The 16723-nt window shown below is 52.4% G+C and overlaps 1 protein-coding gene across 6 annotated transcripts; it reads right to left on the bottom strand.

The window, feature by feature from the left end:
* Positions 1-7563: 7563 nt before the first annotated feature.
* Positions 7564-16437, bottom strand: DYRK1B (dual specificity tyrosine phosphorylation regulated kinase 1B). 6 transcript variants are annotated; one of them, XM_070398646.1, is made up of 11 exons: positions 16292-16437; positions 14160-14323; positions 12605-12727; positions 12317-12505; positions 11773-11920; positions 10518-10804; positions 9723-9869; positions 9501-9641; positions 8888-9203; positions 8394-8500; positions 7564-8299 (listed from the first exon to the last, which is right to left on the bottom strand). In XM_070398646.1, the coding sequence occupies exons 2-11, from the start codon at positions 14220-14222 to the stop codon at positions 7928-7930; spliced, it is 1893 nt and encodes a 630-aa protein (XP_070254747.1). In that variant the 5' UTR covers positions 14223-14323; positions 16292-16437; the 3' UTR covers positions 7564-7927. The 6 variants fall into 6 exon arrangements, with proteins under 6 accessions (XP_070254747.1, XP_070254743.1, XP_070254744.1 ...); XM_070398642.1 differs by lacking the exon at positions 16292-16437 and adding an exon at positions 15563-15868; XM_070398643.1 differs by lacking the exon at positions 16292-16437 and adding an exon at positions 15563-15867 and having other exon boundaries at positions 12605-12724.
* Positions 16438-16723: the final 286 nt, after the last annotated feature.

The following is a 16723-nucleotide window of genomic DNA, read 5'->3' as shown; positions in this document are numbered from 1 at the left end:
ATGTGTTCTCCACTCCAGAAGTCCTTCCTGATACCTTAGACTAGATCAAGTACTTCCTCTGGGCTCCCACAGCACCCTGTAACGCCCGCTATCCTGGCCCTCCCTGACCCCCGGCTGGTGAGGGGGTGTCTCCCCCACTGGATGGGTGCTCTCGGAGGGCAGGGTGGAGGCTGTCTCAGTCACTGCTGTGTCTCTCTCACAGGAGGAGTGACGAGCGTCTGCCTTCCTGATTACTATGGCAGGCAGAAGCTGTGTTGGATCCCCATCACTTCTCCCAAGGTAACTCTAACCCTTCTGGGGTCAGAGCCTGCCAGAGCCCAACTTCCTCATCTCTCCCACCCCATTCACCCATCTGAGGCTACATAAATAATATCTCGCCCTAGCCGGATTGGCTCAGTGGATAGAGCATTAGCCTATGGACTGAAGGGTTCTGGGTTCAGTTCTGGTCAAGGGCATATGCCCGGTTACGGGCTGGGTCCCCAGAGGAGTGTGTGCAGGAGACAGCCAATCTGATTCTTGCTCATCACTGATGTTTCTATCTCTCATTCCTCTCCCTTCCTCTCTGAAATTAATAAAAATATATTAAAATAAATAAATAAATAATTTAAAAAAATGTCTCACCCACCCACTTACCAAAACATCCACCCACACACTCCTACCCCAATACACTGTCAGAAACCTTTGTGACTATTTGAGGTGCCCAGTCCACAGCTCCTCCCAGCAGACAGACACCCTTGCAGAAACCCCATACCCCCCAGCTATAGCAGGTTGAGCAGAGCTTGAGAGTCAACCCCAGCAATCTGATCCTTGTCTGAGGAATTTGGAATGGGGACAGAGGAGCTGTGGGTACTGTACTGGAAAGTCACATAGAGTCAGAGCAAGACTGACCCAGGGCCAGCCCAGCTGCCTGCAAACAGAGGAAGCAGCAGATGCAGAGAGGCGAGACCACAGTGCCAGGGCCAGGAGGAAAGAAGAGTCACTGCCCCATGTTCTGACTATTCTGTTCTCACGAGGCCCTTGTCCATTTCTTTCCATCATCACCCACAACCAATCCACAATCAGTTCTGTTTTCAAAATTTATCCAGCCTAGCTGGTTTAGCTCAGTGGATAGAGTGTCGGCCTGTGGACCAAAGGGACCCGGGTTTAATCCCAGTCAAGGCACGTACCTTGGTTGCAGGCTCCACTGTGACCCAGGCCCTGGTCGGGGCTCGTGCAGGAGGCAACCAGTCAATGTATTTCTCTCACATCGATGTTTCTCTCTGTCTTTCCCACTCTCTAAAAATCAATGAAAAAATATCGAGTGAGGATTAACAACAACAAATGTATCCAGATGACTGTTCACTACTGTCCCTACCCTGTCCAGGCCACCATCATCTCTCACCTAGATTATGGCAGCAACCTCCTCATGGACCTCCCTGCCAGTACTCCCAGACCTTGTTTCCATCTATACTCCCTACTTTAGTGACCTCATCTGGGCCTTCATACCACAAAAATGCCAATGACTACCCAAATTACATCTCCAGTCCAGATTTCATCTCTGAATGCCAGACTCCTAGATTCCACTGCTTGCTCAGCAAGTCCACTGGGATGCTTAATATATCCACATCCACAGCCTCTCTTAGTCTTCCTCATATAGTTACTGGCATTCCCTCCTTCTTCTGCTAAGGCTAAAACCCTTGGTTGTTGATTCCTCTTTTTCACCCCACACCTATACCCCAAATGCTGCCCTACTCATCCTTCAAATTATATCCAAAATCCGACCACATCTCCCACCTCCACTACTACTACTCAGGCTAAGCCACCACTATCTCTGGCTGGATTAGTGCAGTAGCCTCCTCACTGGAGTCTGCTTCTACCCTTGTGTCCACATGGCAGCCAGAGGAATCCTAGTAGTATCATATCATTCTTCAGCTCAAAATGCTGATTTCTTCCTATCTCACTGAGAATCAAATTCAAGTCAGGATGGCTCATCCCTACTCTACATGTTGTCAGCTGGGAGCTGGGCTAGATGGCATCACTCATGTCTATCACATTAGCTAAAACAATGGAACAGCTAGGGACTGGCTGGGCCTCTTTCCACATTTCTCTCCAGCAGCATAGCTGGATTTTTTTTGTACAGAAACCCAGGGCTCCAAGAGAGTGAAAGCACAAGTTGCCAGGCCTCTAAAAGGCCCAGGCCTCCCCAACTGCATCACTTTCACTACATTCTATTGGCAAAACAAGTCACAGTCAGATCGAATTAAAGGAGGAGACTTCACCTTCTGATGGAAAAAAACAGCAAAGAATGGGTGGCCTTCATTAGCAGCAGCTATTTTAATCTCATAGTAACAGCTTCATCACTGGCCTCTACTTCAATCCTTAATCTCCTATTGCCAATTCCACACACAACAGCCTAAGGGATCTGTTAACATATATAAGTGATCATGCCTCTTTGCACTATTTAAAATTCTTGCCCTGGTCAGTGTGGCTCAGTTGATTGGGCATCATCCTATGAACCGAAGGTTGCCATTTGATTCTGAGTCAGGGCACATGCCCCAGTTGCAGGCTTGATCCCCGATAGGGGGTGTGCAGGAGGCAGCTGATCGATGTCTCACTCTTACATGGAAGTTTCTCTCTTCACTCCCTCGCCCTTCTTCTCTCTCCAAAAATCAGTTAAAAAATTTTAAAAATAAAATAAAATTCTTTTACACCTTCCCACTACACATGGGGTAAGGACACACACTCCTTACAGGATCTGCATGGTCTGATCTCTTGCTCCCTCTCAGCCTTTAGGTTCCAACCATCTTACACACACGCACACCAGATTTAATGGAGTTAATGCCTACTCCTTCAGATCACTTCAAACCTCACTTCTAGGGTCCAGATTAGATTTCCTGTCAAGTGCTCTTATAGCACTTTCTACCTTTCTCTGTAATTTCATATTGTGTGGTTAGTTGATGAGTTGAACGCCCTACCCAAGACCGTGAGCTCTTTGGGGGCAGGGAAACTATTTTGTTCACTGCTGTCTTCCCAATGCTGCGCACAAAGCTGAGGCAAGATGAAAACACTTGTTGAATGTCTGAGATCTCAGAAAATTTTAAGGCAGCTCCTTAAAGTTCTGTGGAAAGGGAACTGACAGAGTATGTAGGATGCTGGGATCAGGATCTGAGCTCTGAAATCATCCACCCATCCTATATAAAAGCCTAATATGCTAAATGTCCAGTCGTCCATTCAACCAATCAAAGCGTAATATGCTAATGATATGCTAAGGATGCTCAACTGCTCGCTATAACGTGCACTGACTACCAGGGGGCAGATGCTCCGACTGGTAAGTTAGCTTGCTGCTGGCGTCCGGCCAATCGGGACTGAGCAAGCCAGGCCAGACATGCTCTGGAGCCCTCCTACAGTTCCTACCCCCGGCCGGCCACACCCTCAATGGGCCCCCATCAGGGCGGGTCAGCTGGACCCCACCCATGCACGAATTCGTGCACCAGGCCCCTAGTTCATTCAATAAAGAATTATTAAATCCCTACTATATGTCAAGGGCTCTTCTAAGTGTTGGAGATAAAGCATGAAGTAGACAAAAGCTCCTGCCCTCATGAAGTATATAGTCTGGTGGAGATAAGGGAAAGGGGGACAGACAATCCTATATAATAAAAGCCTAATATGCTAAGTGTCCGGCCATCCAGTCAGCCATTCAACCAATCAAGGAGTAATATGCGAATGATATGCTAAGGTGATTCAACCACTCACTATGACGTGCACTGACCACTAGGGGGCAGATGCTCAACTCAGGAGCTGCCTCCTGGTGGTCAGTACGCGCTCCCACAGAGGGAGTGCTGCTCAGCCAGAGCCCTGAGCTGGGCTCATGGCTGGTGAGTGCAGCGATGGTGGCAGGAGCCTCTCCTGCCTCCACGGCAGCACTAAGGATGTCCGACTGACGGCTTAGGCCTGCTCCACGCAGGGGCTAAGCCATCAGTCGGACATCCCTCAAGGGCTCCCGGACTGCAAGAGGATGCAGGCCAGGCTGAGGAGACACCCTGCCCCCGAGTGCATGAATTTCATGCACCAGGCCTCTAGTAAGAAATTATATGTGTTAAAGAGTGATATGACTAATGCCAAGGAAAGTTAACATACAAAATTCTAGAAGGGTGGACAGGAAGATCTCAAGGATAAGGTGACATCTGAGTAATGACCTAAAGAAGGTTAAGGTGAGCCTTCACTATCTGGGTAAGTGTCCCAGGTAAAGAGAACAGGTGGTACATTTATACCATGGAATACTATACAGATGTAAAAAAGAAGGATCTCACACCCTTTGAGACAACATGGAGGGACCTGGATAGTATTATGCTAAGCAAAATAAGCCAGGATCTCACTTATCTGTGGAATCTAACGAACAAATTGACTCAACTCCAATTGAATCAAGAACAAATGAAATTGACAAAACAGATTCAGAGACATGGAAGCTTGCAAAAGACTAACGATTCTCAGAGGGAAGGGGGGAAGGTATGATGGGAAAAGATTAATTAAAGAATTTATATGTATACTAGAGGCCCGATGCACAAAATTTGTGCAAGAATAGGCCTTCCTTCCCCCGGCTGCTGGCACCGGTTTCCCTCTGGCACCCAGGTCCCGGGCTTCTATCACAGCCCTGGCTTCATCCAGAAGGTCGTCCGGAAGGACACCCGGTCTAATTAACACATTATGTTTTTATTATTATAGCTAGGCATAACCCATGGACACAGACAATAGTGCAGTGAAGGCCTGGGGAGGAGGGAGTCAATGGGGAGAAATGGTGATACCTGTAATATTCTCAACAATAAAGATAAACAAACAAACAAATAAGACAGCAAGTACAAAGGCTCTGAGGCAGAGTGAGCAAGGAGAGGTGAATAAATGTCAGAGCAGTAACATGGACAGGTCATGCAGGGCTTTGCAGGTCATGGGGAAAACTTTGGCATTTACTTTCTGTGAGATGGAGGCACGAGAAGGTACTGAGCAGGAGAGGAACGTGACCTGACCCAGGTGTTCAGTGTCACTCTGGCTGCATGTGGGGAGCAGGGAGACCATTGAGAAGGCTTCCATGATGATCTAGGCCAGTGGTTCTCAACCTTCCTAATGCTGTGACCCTTTAATACAATTCCTCATGTTGTAGTGACCCCCAACCATAAAATTATTTTCGTTGCTACTTCATAACTGTAATTTTGCTACTGTTATGAATAGTAATGTAAATATCTGATATGCAGGATGTATTTTCATTGTTACAAATTGAACATAATTAAAGCACAGTGATTAATCACAAAAACAATATTTAATTATATATGTGTTTTCTGATGGTCTTAGGCGACCCCTGTGAAAGGGTCGTTCGACCCCCAAAGGGGTCTCGACCCACAGGTTGAGAACCGCTGCTCTAGGCAGATGATGAGACTGGACAGGACTAGGGTGACAGCAATGGAGGTGGGAAGAAATGATCAGGTTCTGAATATACTTTGAAAGAATTTGCTGATGGACCAGACATGGATATAAGACAAAGAGTGGACTCAAGAACAACTCCAAAGCTTTGGATCTGAGCAACTATAAGGATGGAGGTGACATTTACTGAGAACAAGCTTGGAAGAACAGATTTTGGGAGGAAAAAACAGGAATTCAATTTGGCCAAGATTACTCTCAAGATATCTCTAGAAATCCAAGAGGTGATACCATGTCGGCAGTCAGTCAGCAGTCACAGGAGAGGTTCTGAGCTGGAAATAGAAATTTGAGATATGTCTCCATGCTTATCCACCTCAAATTCCTTACAGAATCCACATGATTTGGCTCCTGCTGATGACTCGAGGCTCATCTTGCACCTGGCTAAGTCAATGGTTGACATATATACAAATCCTGAGCCCTCTCCTTTCCCAGCTATGTGATCTTGGATAAGTTACTTAACTTTTTCTGCCCTCAGCAACCTCATTTGCAAAAAGGAGATCATACTAGTACTGGCCTCCTAGGACTATTCATTCAAAAAAAAATTTAAGCATCTAAAATATGCAGCCACTTGTCCTACATGCTAGAGATATTCCTTTCCCGCCCTTCTCCACAATCTGTTAACCACAAATCCAGCCTGTCAAGACAGCCTTCCGGGTATCTCTCCCACCCACATCTTCCTCCGCTCCCTACCAAAACCCTTTCCCTGGTTCATCCCCGATGATCCTGCCAGACACCTTCCTGGGCTCCCAGACCCAAGTCTCTTTCCCGTCAATTTACTGCCAGATGACAGCAAATAGGGCCTTCCCTTCTAGACATCCTCCCATGGCTTCTCATTGCCTTCAGGAAATCCCCAAATAGCCAACAAAATCTTCCACGACCTAATTCATACAGGCCTTTCAATAAGATCTCCAAAACCAGATCACCAGGCCGTTTCTCATTGCTGCCTTTGTGCAAGCCATTCCACCGCACAAGTACCCCTCCCCCCAACCCTAGCATAGGTCTCGGCTCAGGCAGCTGCTCCACCTCCAGAAGTTTCCCTACCCGTGCTCCGTCTGGGTTCCCGCGCGTTCAACGTTGCCACCATTAGCGAACACAAGCAGGTAAGTAACGGAGCCCTTGCTCACTCCTACTGACGGGGTCTTTCCCGCGAGCTGGGTGATGCCGCACGTGACCGGGCCGCTTCAGGGCTCTGCGCCCACCTCCTGCTCTAACTACGATAAGCCTTCGGGCACCTGCCGCACGCCGCAACAGAAATCAACACCTGCGCACAGCACGGCCCAAAACACCCAATCACGGCCCTTTCCTTCCTCCTTCAGAGCTAGCGACCAGCATCCGGCTGTTTGTCTGACTGTTGATTGGCCGCCTGACATCCCGCCCCTAAACACGTGAGCGAAAAGAACTCTGGTCTTTGTAGTTCCCCGACGAAACGTGGGAAGATGGCTAAGTAGAGTTCCATTTCCCAGGAGGCGCCCGCATCCCTGAGGTGGAAGACGGATACCCTTTGCAACAGGAGGTTCTTGATTGGCCATTTGGGAGACAAAAGTTTCCCAAATGCCAAGGAAACAGGCCCACTTACCTGGAACCCCTGGGATATTTTTTTGGCCTGAAAATCTCCAAACGCCTTGCTCTGTCCGAAATTGTTCCAAAGGGTAAGACCAGACGTCAGGGGTGGGGGGGTGGGGGTAAGTCTGTACCCATTGTCTGCCTGTCAATCCCCAGATGGCACTAGTAAGTCCTATTACACGTTTTCAGCACCTACTGGATGCTTGCCTGGCAAAAGGAACCACTCCTGCACAGACTCTGTGGAAACCCTGGCTTACTAGGACACAAACTGTTGTTTCCCAGAAACAGGCCAGAAGTGGGCCTTCACCCTTTCAGAGTCTCAGTTTACCCTGGAAAAGGCAAATGTGGGCTACAATCCTATTCAGGATCTCTGTCTAGGATTCCTTAGGCCCAGACCTGCAGCCCCATGTCTGTACCAATAGCTGTAACTTCCCTATGGACATATCCGACAAGACAAAGCTCTTCCAGCACCCCCTCCCCAAACACATTCCGCACCATGCCTCTGAGGGCTGGGTGAAGGGAGCCAGGGCCCTGCAAACGCTCAGGCGGACATGTGAGAAAGCTCTTTACTGGGGGGTACAGCAAGGAGGAGCAATGCCATCTCCCCCTACCTGCCCCCACCCCTTCCTAGGGCCCTGGGGTGAAGGGGGTCTCCCAACCACTGGACCACCACTGTCTTTGGTACAATAAATAGAAAACAAGGGGAGAGAGGGGGCCAAGGGTCCAGTCCTTAGTGTGGGGGCGCGCCTGAACCCCTCTCCTTGACCCCCTGCCCCAGGCCCCAGTCAGTGCAGGCCTCACCCACCCCGGCTGGGCAGCAGCAATTCCAGTCAAGGGGAGAGATGAGGATGGGAGCCTAGGGCCCCCAGATGGGGGAGGGGTATGGCTTCAGGAGGGCCCCAGGGAAGGGGCAGGGTCATGAGCTGGCTGCCGTACTCTGGGGTACACCACGAAGGCCCAAGCGAGGCCCCAGAGTGGCAGGGTCATCAGGGGGTGGGAGGGGTGGACGACCTCCTGTCATCCGAGTCCGGAGGGCTGAGGCAGCCGAGTGCTGGGGGGCAGGCGCTGGATGGAGTGGGGAGCAGTCAGGAGGGCTGCCCACCAGGCTCACATCCATCAGCTCCGGAGGTGGTGGTGAGGTTGGTGATGGAGGACGGCCAAGGCATCGGGGTTGGGGGGGTAACTGGGTGCCAGCCCCTGGCAGTGATGATGCAGAGGCGGGGGCTTGATGTGTCTTGTGGGGCACATCACCGCCTGCCCAGGGGCGCATCGGCTGGGAGAGTGGGACCTAAAGGAGCAAAGGAACAGTGGGTGATGGAGACCCAGGTTCCGGAGTCCCAGATACCCCACTACCCACCTCCAAAGGCCCTCAAGCCCCATACCTTGGGGCTGTTCATCTCACAGTCAGTGATGGAGGGCCCAGGGCCCCCACAATATCGGTTGCTGTAGCGGTAGGTCCGGTTGTCATTGGAGGAGCCACTGGAGCCTCCTGGAAATGCCAGGGGAGGAGAGAAGAGGCCTGAAGTGAGGAGAGGTGGTGGCTGGGTTTTGAGGTGGCTGAGTCTGATTCATGACCCAGGCCCAGGTTTGGGCTTTGGGTTCTGCATTGATGTGAAGAAATCAGGCCCAATTTTGAGATTAGGGGTCAGAGTTCAGTTTTGGGTGTTGGAGTCAGAACCAGTTAGAGGTCTGAGCACAAGCTCAGTTTCAGAGGTCAGGTCAGGACCAGCTGGAGCTCTCCTGCCCTAACCTTTGGAATTCAGGATCATGTAGTCTCAAAGCTCTAGGTGAAGGCCCAATGACAAGGTCCCCAAGGTCAGGCCACACCAGAGCTTCCCCCACAACCGTCCTACCCTATTGGGCACTGGGCACCCACCAGAGCTGGAGATGGAGCTGGCGGTGCTGGAGGAGGGGCAGGTGTCGAGGGGGGCGGGCGAGGTGGAGGCACTGCTGCCTGCCGGGCCTGTGTTGGTGGCTTCATCTGCCGTGCGGCGAAAGAAGCCATGCTGCAGAGCCCCCAGTGGGCTGATGCGGGCGGCGGGCTCATACTCCAGCATGCGCAGCACCAGGTCCTGGAAGCGGAGGTAGTCGGCGGGGCTGTGGCCCGGCTCCCCCGCCCGCCGGCCCCCGGGCCCGCCCGTCTGCACGCCCAGCACCTCCTGCAGCCGCCGTGTCCCAGGGCCCTGGTAATCCTGGCAGGGAGGGGGTGGGAGGGGGGGCAAGAGAGTGGCCGTCAGTGGGCAGGAGGGGCAGGGAGACACACACGGGGAAACAGAGGCACCAGAGAGAAAGTGGAAAGAGAAGCTAAGAAGAATTGTGGGGTGGGTAGGAGAGATAGGGTAGATTGGGGAGGAAGGAAAAGACAGACAAGGGGGAGAGGAAGGAAGGGAAAGACACGAGGGAGAGGAAGCAGGGAGAGAGGGAGCCCCAAGTGTGAGAGAGTGAGGGGCCACCAGGGTAGGAGGAGCGGCAAAGGGCAGGGGCCGCACCTTCCTGAGTTCCTTTGTCCTCCGTAGGGTCCAGCCACCCCCAGGCAGCCGTTCAAAGTACTTGCGAGCCTTGGGTGCCTGGTCTAGCATGGGAGCTGGTGGGATGCCCAACACCTCCACAATCCGATTCATTTGGTCCACCTGTGAGCATGTGGGCAGTCAGGGTCATCAGGCCAGCCCGGCCTGCACCCCCTCCAACACACCCCCTCCTCAGGAGCACACCTCATTGGAGCCACTAAAAAGGGGCTCTCCGGTGTGCATCTCCACCAGGATGCAGCCCAGGGACCACATGTCAATGGCCAGGTCATAGGGCGTGCCCAGGAGCACCTCGGGTGACCGGTAGAAGCGGCTCTGGATGTACTGGTAAATCTGAGGGAGGATAGAGGGCAATAGTCACCCCCACTGGCACCCTCAAAAACTACAATAAGCCTTCTGCCTCAAACTGGGGATGTGGTTGCTACAAACCCTGATGTTATCAGCACCAACTTTACAGGAGCCACTACCTCCACTTTACTTATCGGCCTCAGAGTCTGCTGGCCTAGTCTGTTCCTGATCTCCATCTGTAGGCCTGACTCTGGGCCCCTCTTAGTCAGAGTTTGGCAGTCTGCAAACCTAGGCCCTTCCTAACATGCCAATCCAGACCCTTTTCATGCCACCACCATCATTAATTCAAATGACTGCTTACAGGAAGTTGCATAGCTGAAGCACCTTCCCCACCTTCCATCCCAGCTTTAAGATGACTGGGTAAACAATCCTTAGCTAAGTGCCAACTAGGCTCAAAGCCAACCCAATTTCCCCTACCCACATCTGGCAGCCTCAAAACTGGCCCCACCCCCAGCCTTCACTCTTCCCTTTCTGACTGGGCAGTATATATATCCTGTGGCCCTCTTCTTTACCTAAGCACTATCCCTTAGGCATCAGCCACTTTTTGGCTACCAGTTGGCTCTGCCCGACCCCAGCCACACCCATACCCACACCACTAGTCCCACCCCTAGGGCGGGGCCAGGCCCTCCCTACCCGCTGGCCAAGCTGGCAGGAACTGCCGAAGTCCACGATCTTGATGGCACTGCGCTTGGGGTTGCAGAGCAGGATGTTCTCAGGCTTGAGGTCGCAGTGAATGATGCTAAGCTCGGGCGTGGCCAGGAAGAGAAGCGCCGTGCAGAGCTGCTGCGCCAACTTCCGTGTCAGGTTCAGCGAGACACCCCGGAAATGCGTGTTGCGCAGGAGGTCATACAGGTTGTAGGAAAGCAGCTCGAACACCAGGCACAGGTGGTTCCGGAACATGAAGTGCCGCTTCAGGTGCACTGCCGGGAAGGGGACCAAACAGGGGGGTGGAAAAAAACCCTGAGGCTCAGAGAAGGCCAGTGGTGGCCTGGGGTACGCAGGAATCAAGGAGAGGGCCGGAAGCAGATATGTGTCTCTGCTTCTTGAGCACTGGCCAAAGTGTGGTGCCCACACAGGTACCAGCTGCTAGTCAGGTATTTTTATATGGTCTATAACTTGGATCATACCAAGAAAAAGACTGATTTTCTTAAGAAAAGTGAATTCTTCCCAAGTCTCTTGTCAAACTGTCAGATTAAACCAAGAGAAAGTTTCCATTTGGTACTGACAGGTCTGTATAGGCACTGATGAAGAGGGAGACAGACCAGGCACCACTATTTTCCTTCAGCTAAGGAGGCTCACCAACGGTGTCTTTAATAAGATTCTATACTGCCTCATTTAATTTTATAACATTGTTTTAGTCTCAATTCTTTTTTTTTGTGTATGTGGCAGGGGTTACTCATTTTCCATTTACTGTGAGGATTTATATTTAAAGAAACATACTCTTTAAATCCTCTTGCTTTTTCTAAGAGGAACCAGTATAAACACGAGGTAAAAGGTTGGCATAGATGTTAAAAGTAAAGGCTCTGGAGTCCACTGCCTGGTCAAATTACAGCTCTACTGAGTGCACACTCTGTGACTTTATGCAATAATAGCACCTGAATGCCTTGTTTCTTCATCTCTAGGCTGTGGGCAATGATGCCCCTTCCGTGGCACTGTGGTGAGGCAGACAAGAGCTTATTTATGTAAAGTGCTTACAACAGAGCCTGACCATTAACACCTAATAAACTCTGACCAGCATTATCTTGTGAATAGGACAAAAATCACAAAAAGTGGCAGAAGAATCACTGAAGTCATGGAATTACAGACCAGACCCTGTCCTGAGGACACCAACCCCGTCCTACAGCAGGGGTGACCTATCCCTAACAGTTCGTGTTGCCTCAGGGCTCACCGATGTAGTACTTCATCTCCGTGTCATGCTGGTTCATCAACTCCAGCAGCCGCAGCTCAATCTGGGCCTGGTTCAGGAAGGCCTTTTTGTTCTTGATGATCTTGATGGCCACCAGTTCCTGGGTCTGATGATCATAGGCTTTCACCACCTGCAGGGGCAGGGTATGTCACAAAGTGAGGGGAAATGGGAGGTGAGGGAGGAAACAGAGCCAGGCACCACTGTTTTCCCTCCAGCTAAGGAGGTTCACCAATGTCACTATCAATATTACTAACAGGAATTCAAAATTGAGTGCTCACCAACAGTCAGGCACTAGTATGAACACTGGACATGAAATAACACAACCTCATGTGGAGAGTCCTGTTAATTGCAGTTGTTTTTTTTTTTAAGAAAATGAAACAGGCACAGGGAAAACCAAGTGACTGGGCTGGATTGAATGGCCCAGCATAGAACTTGAAACCACTGAACCACTGACTGTGTGACTCAACATCAGTGGGTGCCCATATCCCCCAATCTCTGGATCTGGGTGGGTGGGGGCATCCCGCACCTGGCCAAAGGAGCCTTTGCCAATGAGGGAGTCAATCTCATAACGCTCCAGCCAGCGCTCGCCACTGCGCACTATGTAGTCATGGTTGTCATCGTCATAACCGTGGTTCAGGACCTTCTTCTCCTTCTTGGTGCTTGAGTCCTGAGGAGGAGCCTGCTGGGCCCGCCGCTTCTTCTTTGCATAGTAGACCTGCCCAGCCGGCCAGCCAGGAGATGAGGACTGGTGAGTGACCTGTGCCAGCAGCCAGGACCCCTCAGCACCCAGCGGGGTCCCCCACCCCCTGCCTACCTCATTGATGTGCTTGTAGGTCTTGATGAGGTCCACGGAGAGCTTGCGCAATGGGGCCGTGGTTGCATCCCGGAAGGCCAGGGGAAGCCTCCTCGGCAAGAGCCGTACGTTAGGCAATACCTGCTGGACAGGGTGAGAGGTGGGCACTGAGGACAGACCTTTACCTCCAACCTCAAGGGGGAGAACTAATGGGTGGCTGGCTCATCACTACTGCGTGCCTATTTATTTGGTCATTTTCTGACAACCCCACGAGCAGAAAAAGTCCCCAAGAGCAGAGGCTATGTCTTATTCTTGCTGTGTATCTTCAGTGCCTGGAGCAGGGCCTGGTATGTAGTGGATAATAATAATTATTATTTTTTAAATATATTTTTATTGACTTCAGAGAGGAAAGGAGAGGGAGAGAGAGAAACACCAATGATGAGAGAGAATCATTGATTGGCTGCCTCTTGCATGCCCCCAACTGGGGATCAAGCCTGCAACCCCGGCATGTGTCCTTGACCAGAATTGAACTGGGGACCTTTCAGGCTGCAGGGTGATGCTCTATCCACTGAGCCAAAGCAGCTAGGGCTGTAGTGGATAATTATTAAAGATTGGCTGAGTGTTCCTTTCTGAACCTCAGTGGGAGAGATCATACAAAAAACTTAGGCTCTGCCCCTCCCGACCCTTCGTCTGAGACCATCCATCTGGGTATCCCATCTTAAGGGTTCCCATCTTGCTTCACCCTTATCCCTTAGGGCCTTTCCAATGCTCACCCCTGGCCCCCCATCTGAGCACCTTTGTCCAGTTATTTCACTCCAAGAGTCCTGGATCTGGATCCAGCACCCTGGACCTCCCATTCCAAGCTCTACATTTCAGAACCTTAACTGTCTCTATCCCTGGAGATCTATACCCTGTACCCTAGGCCCTTTCCTCCCCTTACACTCCCTCCAGATCTTTCACTCTGGACTTTTTCTTTTTCTTTTCTTTTTTTTTTTTAAATATATTTTATTGATTTTTTACAGAGAGGAAGGGAGAGAAATAGAGAGTTAGAAACATCGATGAGAGAGAAACATCGATCAGCCACCTCCTGCACATCTCCCACCAGGGATGTGCCCGCAACCCAGGTATATGCCCTTGACCGGAATCGAACCTGGGACCTTTCAGTCCGCAGGCCGATGCTCTATCCACTGAGCCAAACCGGTTTTGGCGCACTCTGGACTTTTTCTTAGTGAACATTTATTGCTTACTATGTGCCACGCACTGTCCTCAGCACTTTATATGTATTTCATTAACTGGTTTAAACCTCACAACAACCCTGTGAGGTAGATATCATTATTGGCCCCATTTTAAAGAATAGAATACTGAAGCATGGAGAACCTAGTAATTTTGCCTATTTTAACCCAGGCCCTCAAAACCCTGACTCTGCCAGCAACTTTTCTATTATATTCAACTTCCATGGGGCTCTTCATGCCCCTGAGAGACTGTCCTGGACAACCACACTATCTTTGGCCCCAAGATCCTTATATTCCCAGCCTCCCTCTACCCCAGGCAGGTGAGGAGCCAGCTGACCACATACCTGTGTGTGTTCCTGGGGCCCTGGGAAGCCAGAGAAGGGACCATGGCCCGGTGGGACGGCCATGGTGGGCTCAGAGGGCCGCAGGGGAGCGAGGCCTGGAGCGGGAGCCCGGCCGGGGGGCGCCTTCTCGCATCCTGCACCTCGGCTGCCACCGCCGCTGAGACCTGAGAGCAGGCGGGAGGCAGGGGAACAACATGGAAGGGGATGTGTGGGAGAATGCCAGGCAGGAAAGAGGTGGACATCAGAGAGAAGGCAAGGCACAGAGGGTGGAGGAAAAGTGCAACAGAGCAACAGGTGGGAATGAAGAAGGGACAGACAGAAGTGGTGAGGGGGAGGGGAAAGAAGGCACAGCAGAGTCCCTCAACAAATGATTACCAAATAAATGAGGCAGGCAGCACAAACACGGGCACATGTGAAAGAGAGTGATCGGAAGTCAGGCAGGAATATGGGCCAGGACAGAAAAGGACAGAAAGACACCAATAATTGGAGGAAGGAAGAAAACAGAAACCACAGATAGTATGGGGAGTAGGGTTCACTCTTTTCTTCCCATTTCCACTTGTAACCCTCCCCAGGCCGCCCTCACACAAGATCCTGAACCCCTGCCCTCTCCCCTGAATATTGGGATCTCATCTTACCAAAGCAAGGTTCATCTGTTTCAAGATCTACCCTTCCCAGCAGATCCCCCAAACCACATTAGAGTCCTCTAGGCCCCACCAAACCATAGCAAAGTCCTCTGTAGGCCTCTAAAACCACACCAGGGTCTTTGGGGACCTCCTGATCACAGTTATCTGAAAACTCCAATATGACTCCGACTCCTATGGCATTCTGGTCCACCCGGCACACCCTTCCCCAGGAACGCCCTCCCTCCCCCCCGCCCCACCTCCCATATTATGCCAAGACCTCTTCCCTATATCATTCTCCCACCTCAGGAGCCACCGCTCCAGCTAGTTTCTCCGTACCATATCCCACTCCCCAGTATTGTGCCAAGGTACCCCTTCCAATCAAGGCCCACTCCTCCTGATGGGAGCAAAGGGGATGTGTCTCTTCTCACGACTTGTAGTGATAGTCCTTCTCTTCCCTACACTGGAGTCTACCCACCTCCTCCCAACCCAATATTCCCACCAGGCCCTTTCTCCATTGACTCTTCTGTCCACTGGAGTCAATCCACAACTGTGCCCATTCCTAGAAGGCCCCCATAGCCAAATCCCCCAAATATCACAGAACTCTTCCCTATCTGCCACCCCCAAATCCCTCATATCAGTCCCTTTCTCCTATGCCAAGCCTGGCCACCCTACGACCCTTCCTCTCTTGGAGCCTCCCCCTCCCCCCCAGCACACACACCCCAAACTCTTTCCTGGGGCCCTCCCACACCAGGATCATCTCTCCCAGCCACCACCCCCTACCCGGGTCAGGGCTGGTGCGGGGCCCACGGGAGGCTGGGGCGCGGTGGGGCCCCCAGTGGGGTGGGCGAGCAGCCAGCATGGCGGCGGTGGCGGCGGTGAGGAGACGGCCGCCTGTCCCGGGCCAGCGGGCTCCGGCAAGCACTACGGCAGGGAGGGCAAGCGGGACAGGCGGCCGGTGGGTGACAACAGCAGCCGCCGCGGGGGGAGGGGGGAAGAGGAGGGGACAGGGACGAGGGTCAACCCGGGGCACACAGGGAAGGGAAAGGCAGGTGGACGGGGGAGGGGCAGGTTAACCCTGGACCCGCCGGCCCCGCCCCACGCAGCCACCGGCCCCCAGGGACACAGGCGTCTGGCCTCCCATTTTGGAGGGCCGCCAGGGCCAGCGGGCAGGCCTGAACTTGGCAGTCCACACCTGCCATGGCAACAACCGTGCCATTGGTCGCTGGGCCCAAGAGCTCAACCAATCACAGCTCAGGGCGGTTGTTGCTAGGCGACAATGATGCAGCGGGCAGAGCCGAGCCCAAACAAAGGGCGGGAGCAGGACCCCAGAACCCCTTCCCAGGACAACTCTCTCGGGCTATGCCCTTCCAGGAATCCAACTATGAATAGTTAGGCATGGCCTGCACCTGCCCGCCGCCCCACTCCTCTCCTCCCTGCGCCTCCTAAGTCTCCCGGCAACAGGGGGAGGGCGGAGCGCGAGCCGCGCCCCATCTGTAGCCACTTCGTTACCTGAGAACGCAGGCAAGGGGACTCAAACTGCTCGGGAAGCCCGAGCTCAGGCCTGCCCACTGGCTGAAGATATCCGGTGGACGCAGCGAAGCAGGGCCCTGATTACCCAGTAATGCAACCAGCAAAATGGCAACCACAACAAACCGGCCCCCCCTCCCCACAGGCTTCGGGCTCCGCCCCCACCCCATCCGCTCCCTCACGTGACTCACGGCAATACACTGCGCCTGCTCAGCGGAGCTTACCAGCACACATGCGCAGTGAGCTCCGCCCAAGCGCCAAAATCCAGGCTAGGGTGGCGCAAGAAAGGAGCATGCGCTGTGTGATCGGCTGAGACCGTCCACCCCCCGCCACAACCACCACCACGCAAGTTAACTAAGGGCGCATTCCGCCCTGTTGTCAATGGAAGTCGCCAAGCAATCAGCGGCAGACCCA

Source organism: Myotis yumanensis, unplaced genomic scaffold (genome assembly GCF_028538775.1).
Source record: "Myotis yumanensis isolate MYYU_CA2020_CCGP unplaced genomic scaffold, mMyoYum1.0.hap1 SCAF_18, whole genome shotgun sequence".
NCBI classification, from domain to species: Eukaryota; Metazoa; Chordata; class Mammalia; order Chiroptera; family Vespertilionidae; genus Myotis; species Myotis yumanensis.
This window is presented reverse-complemented; position numbering and strand designations above follow the sequence as displayed.

Excerpts from the sequence above, each read along its gene's own strand:
- DYRK1B (XM_070398642.1), bottom strand. The coding sequence starts at position 15,641 with ATGCTGGCTGCTCGCCCACCCCACTGGGGGCCCCACCGCGCCCCAGCC. Across the intron at positions 9,870-10,517 it reads CCTGCCAGCTTGGCCAGCGG|ATTTACCAGTACATCCAGAG; the intron begins GTAGGGAGGGCC and ends ATCCTCCCTCAG. Across the intron at positions 9,204-9,500 it reads GGACAAAGGAACTCAGGAAG|GATTACCAGGGCCCTGGGAC; the intron begins GTGCGGCCCCTG and ends CCTCCCTGCCAG.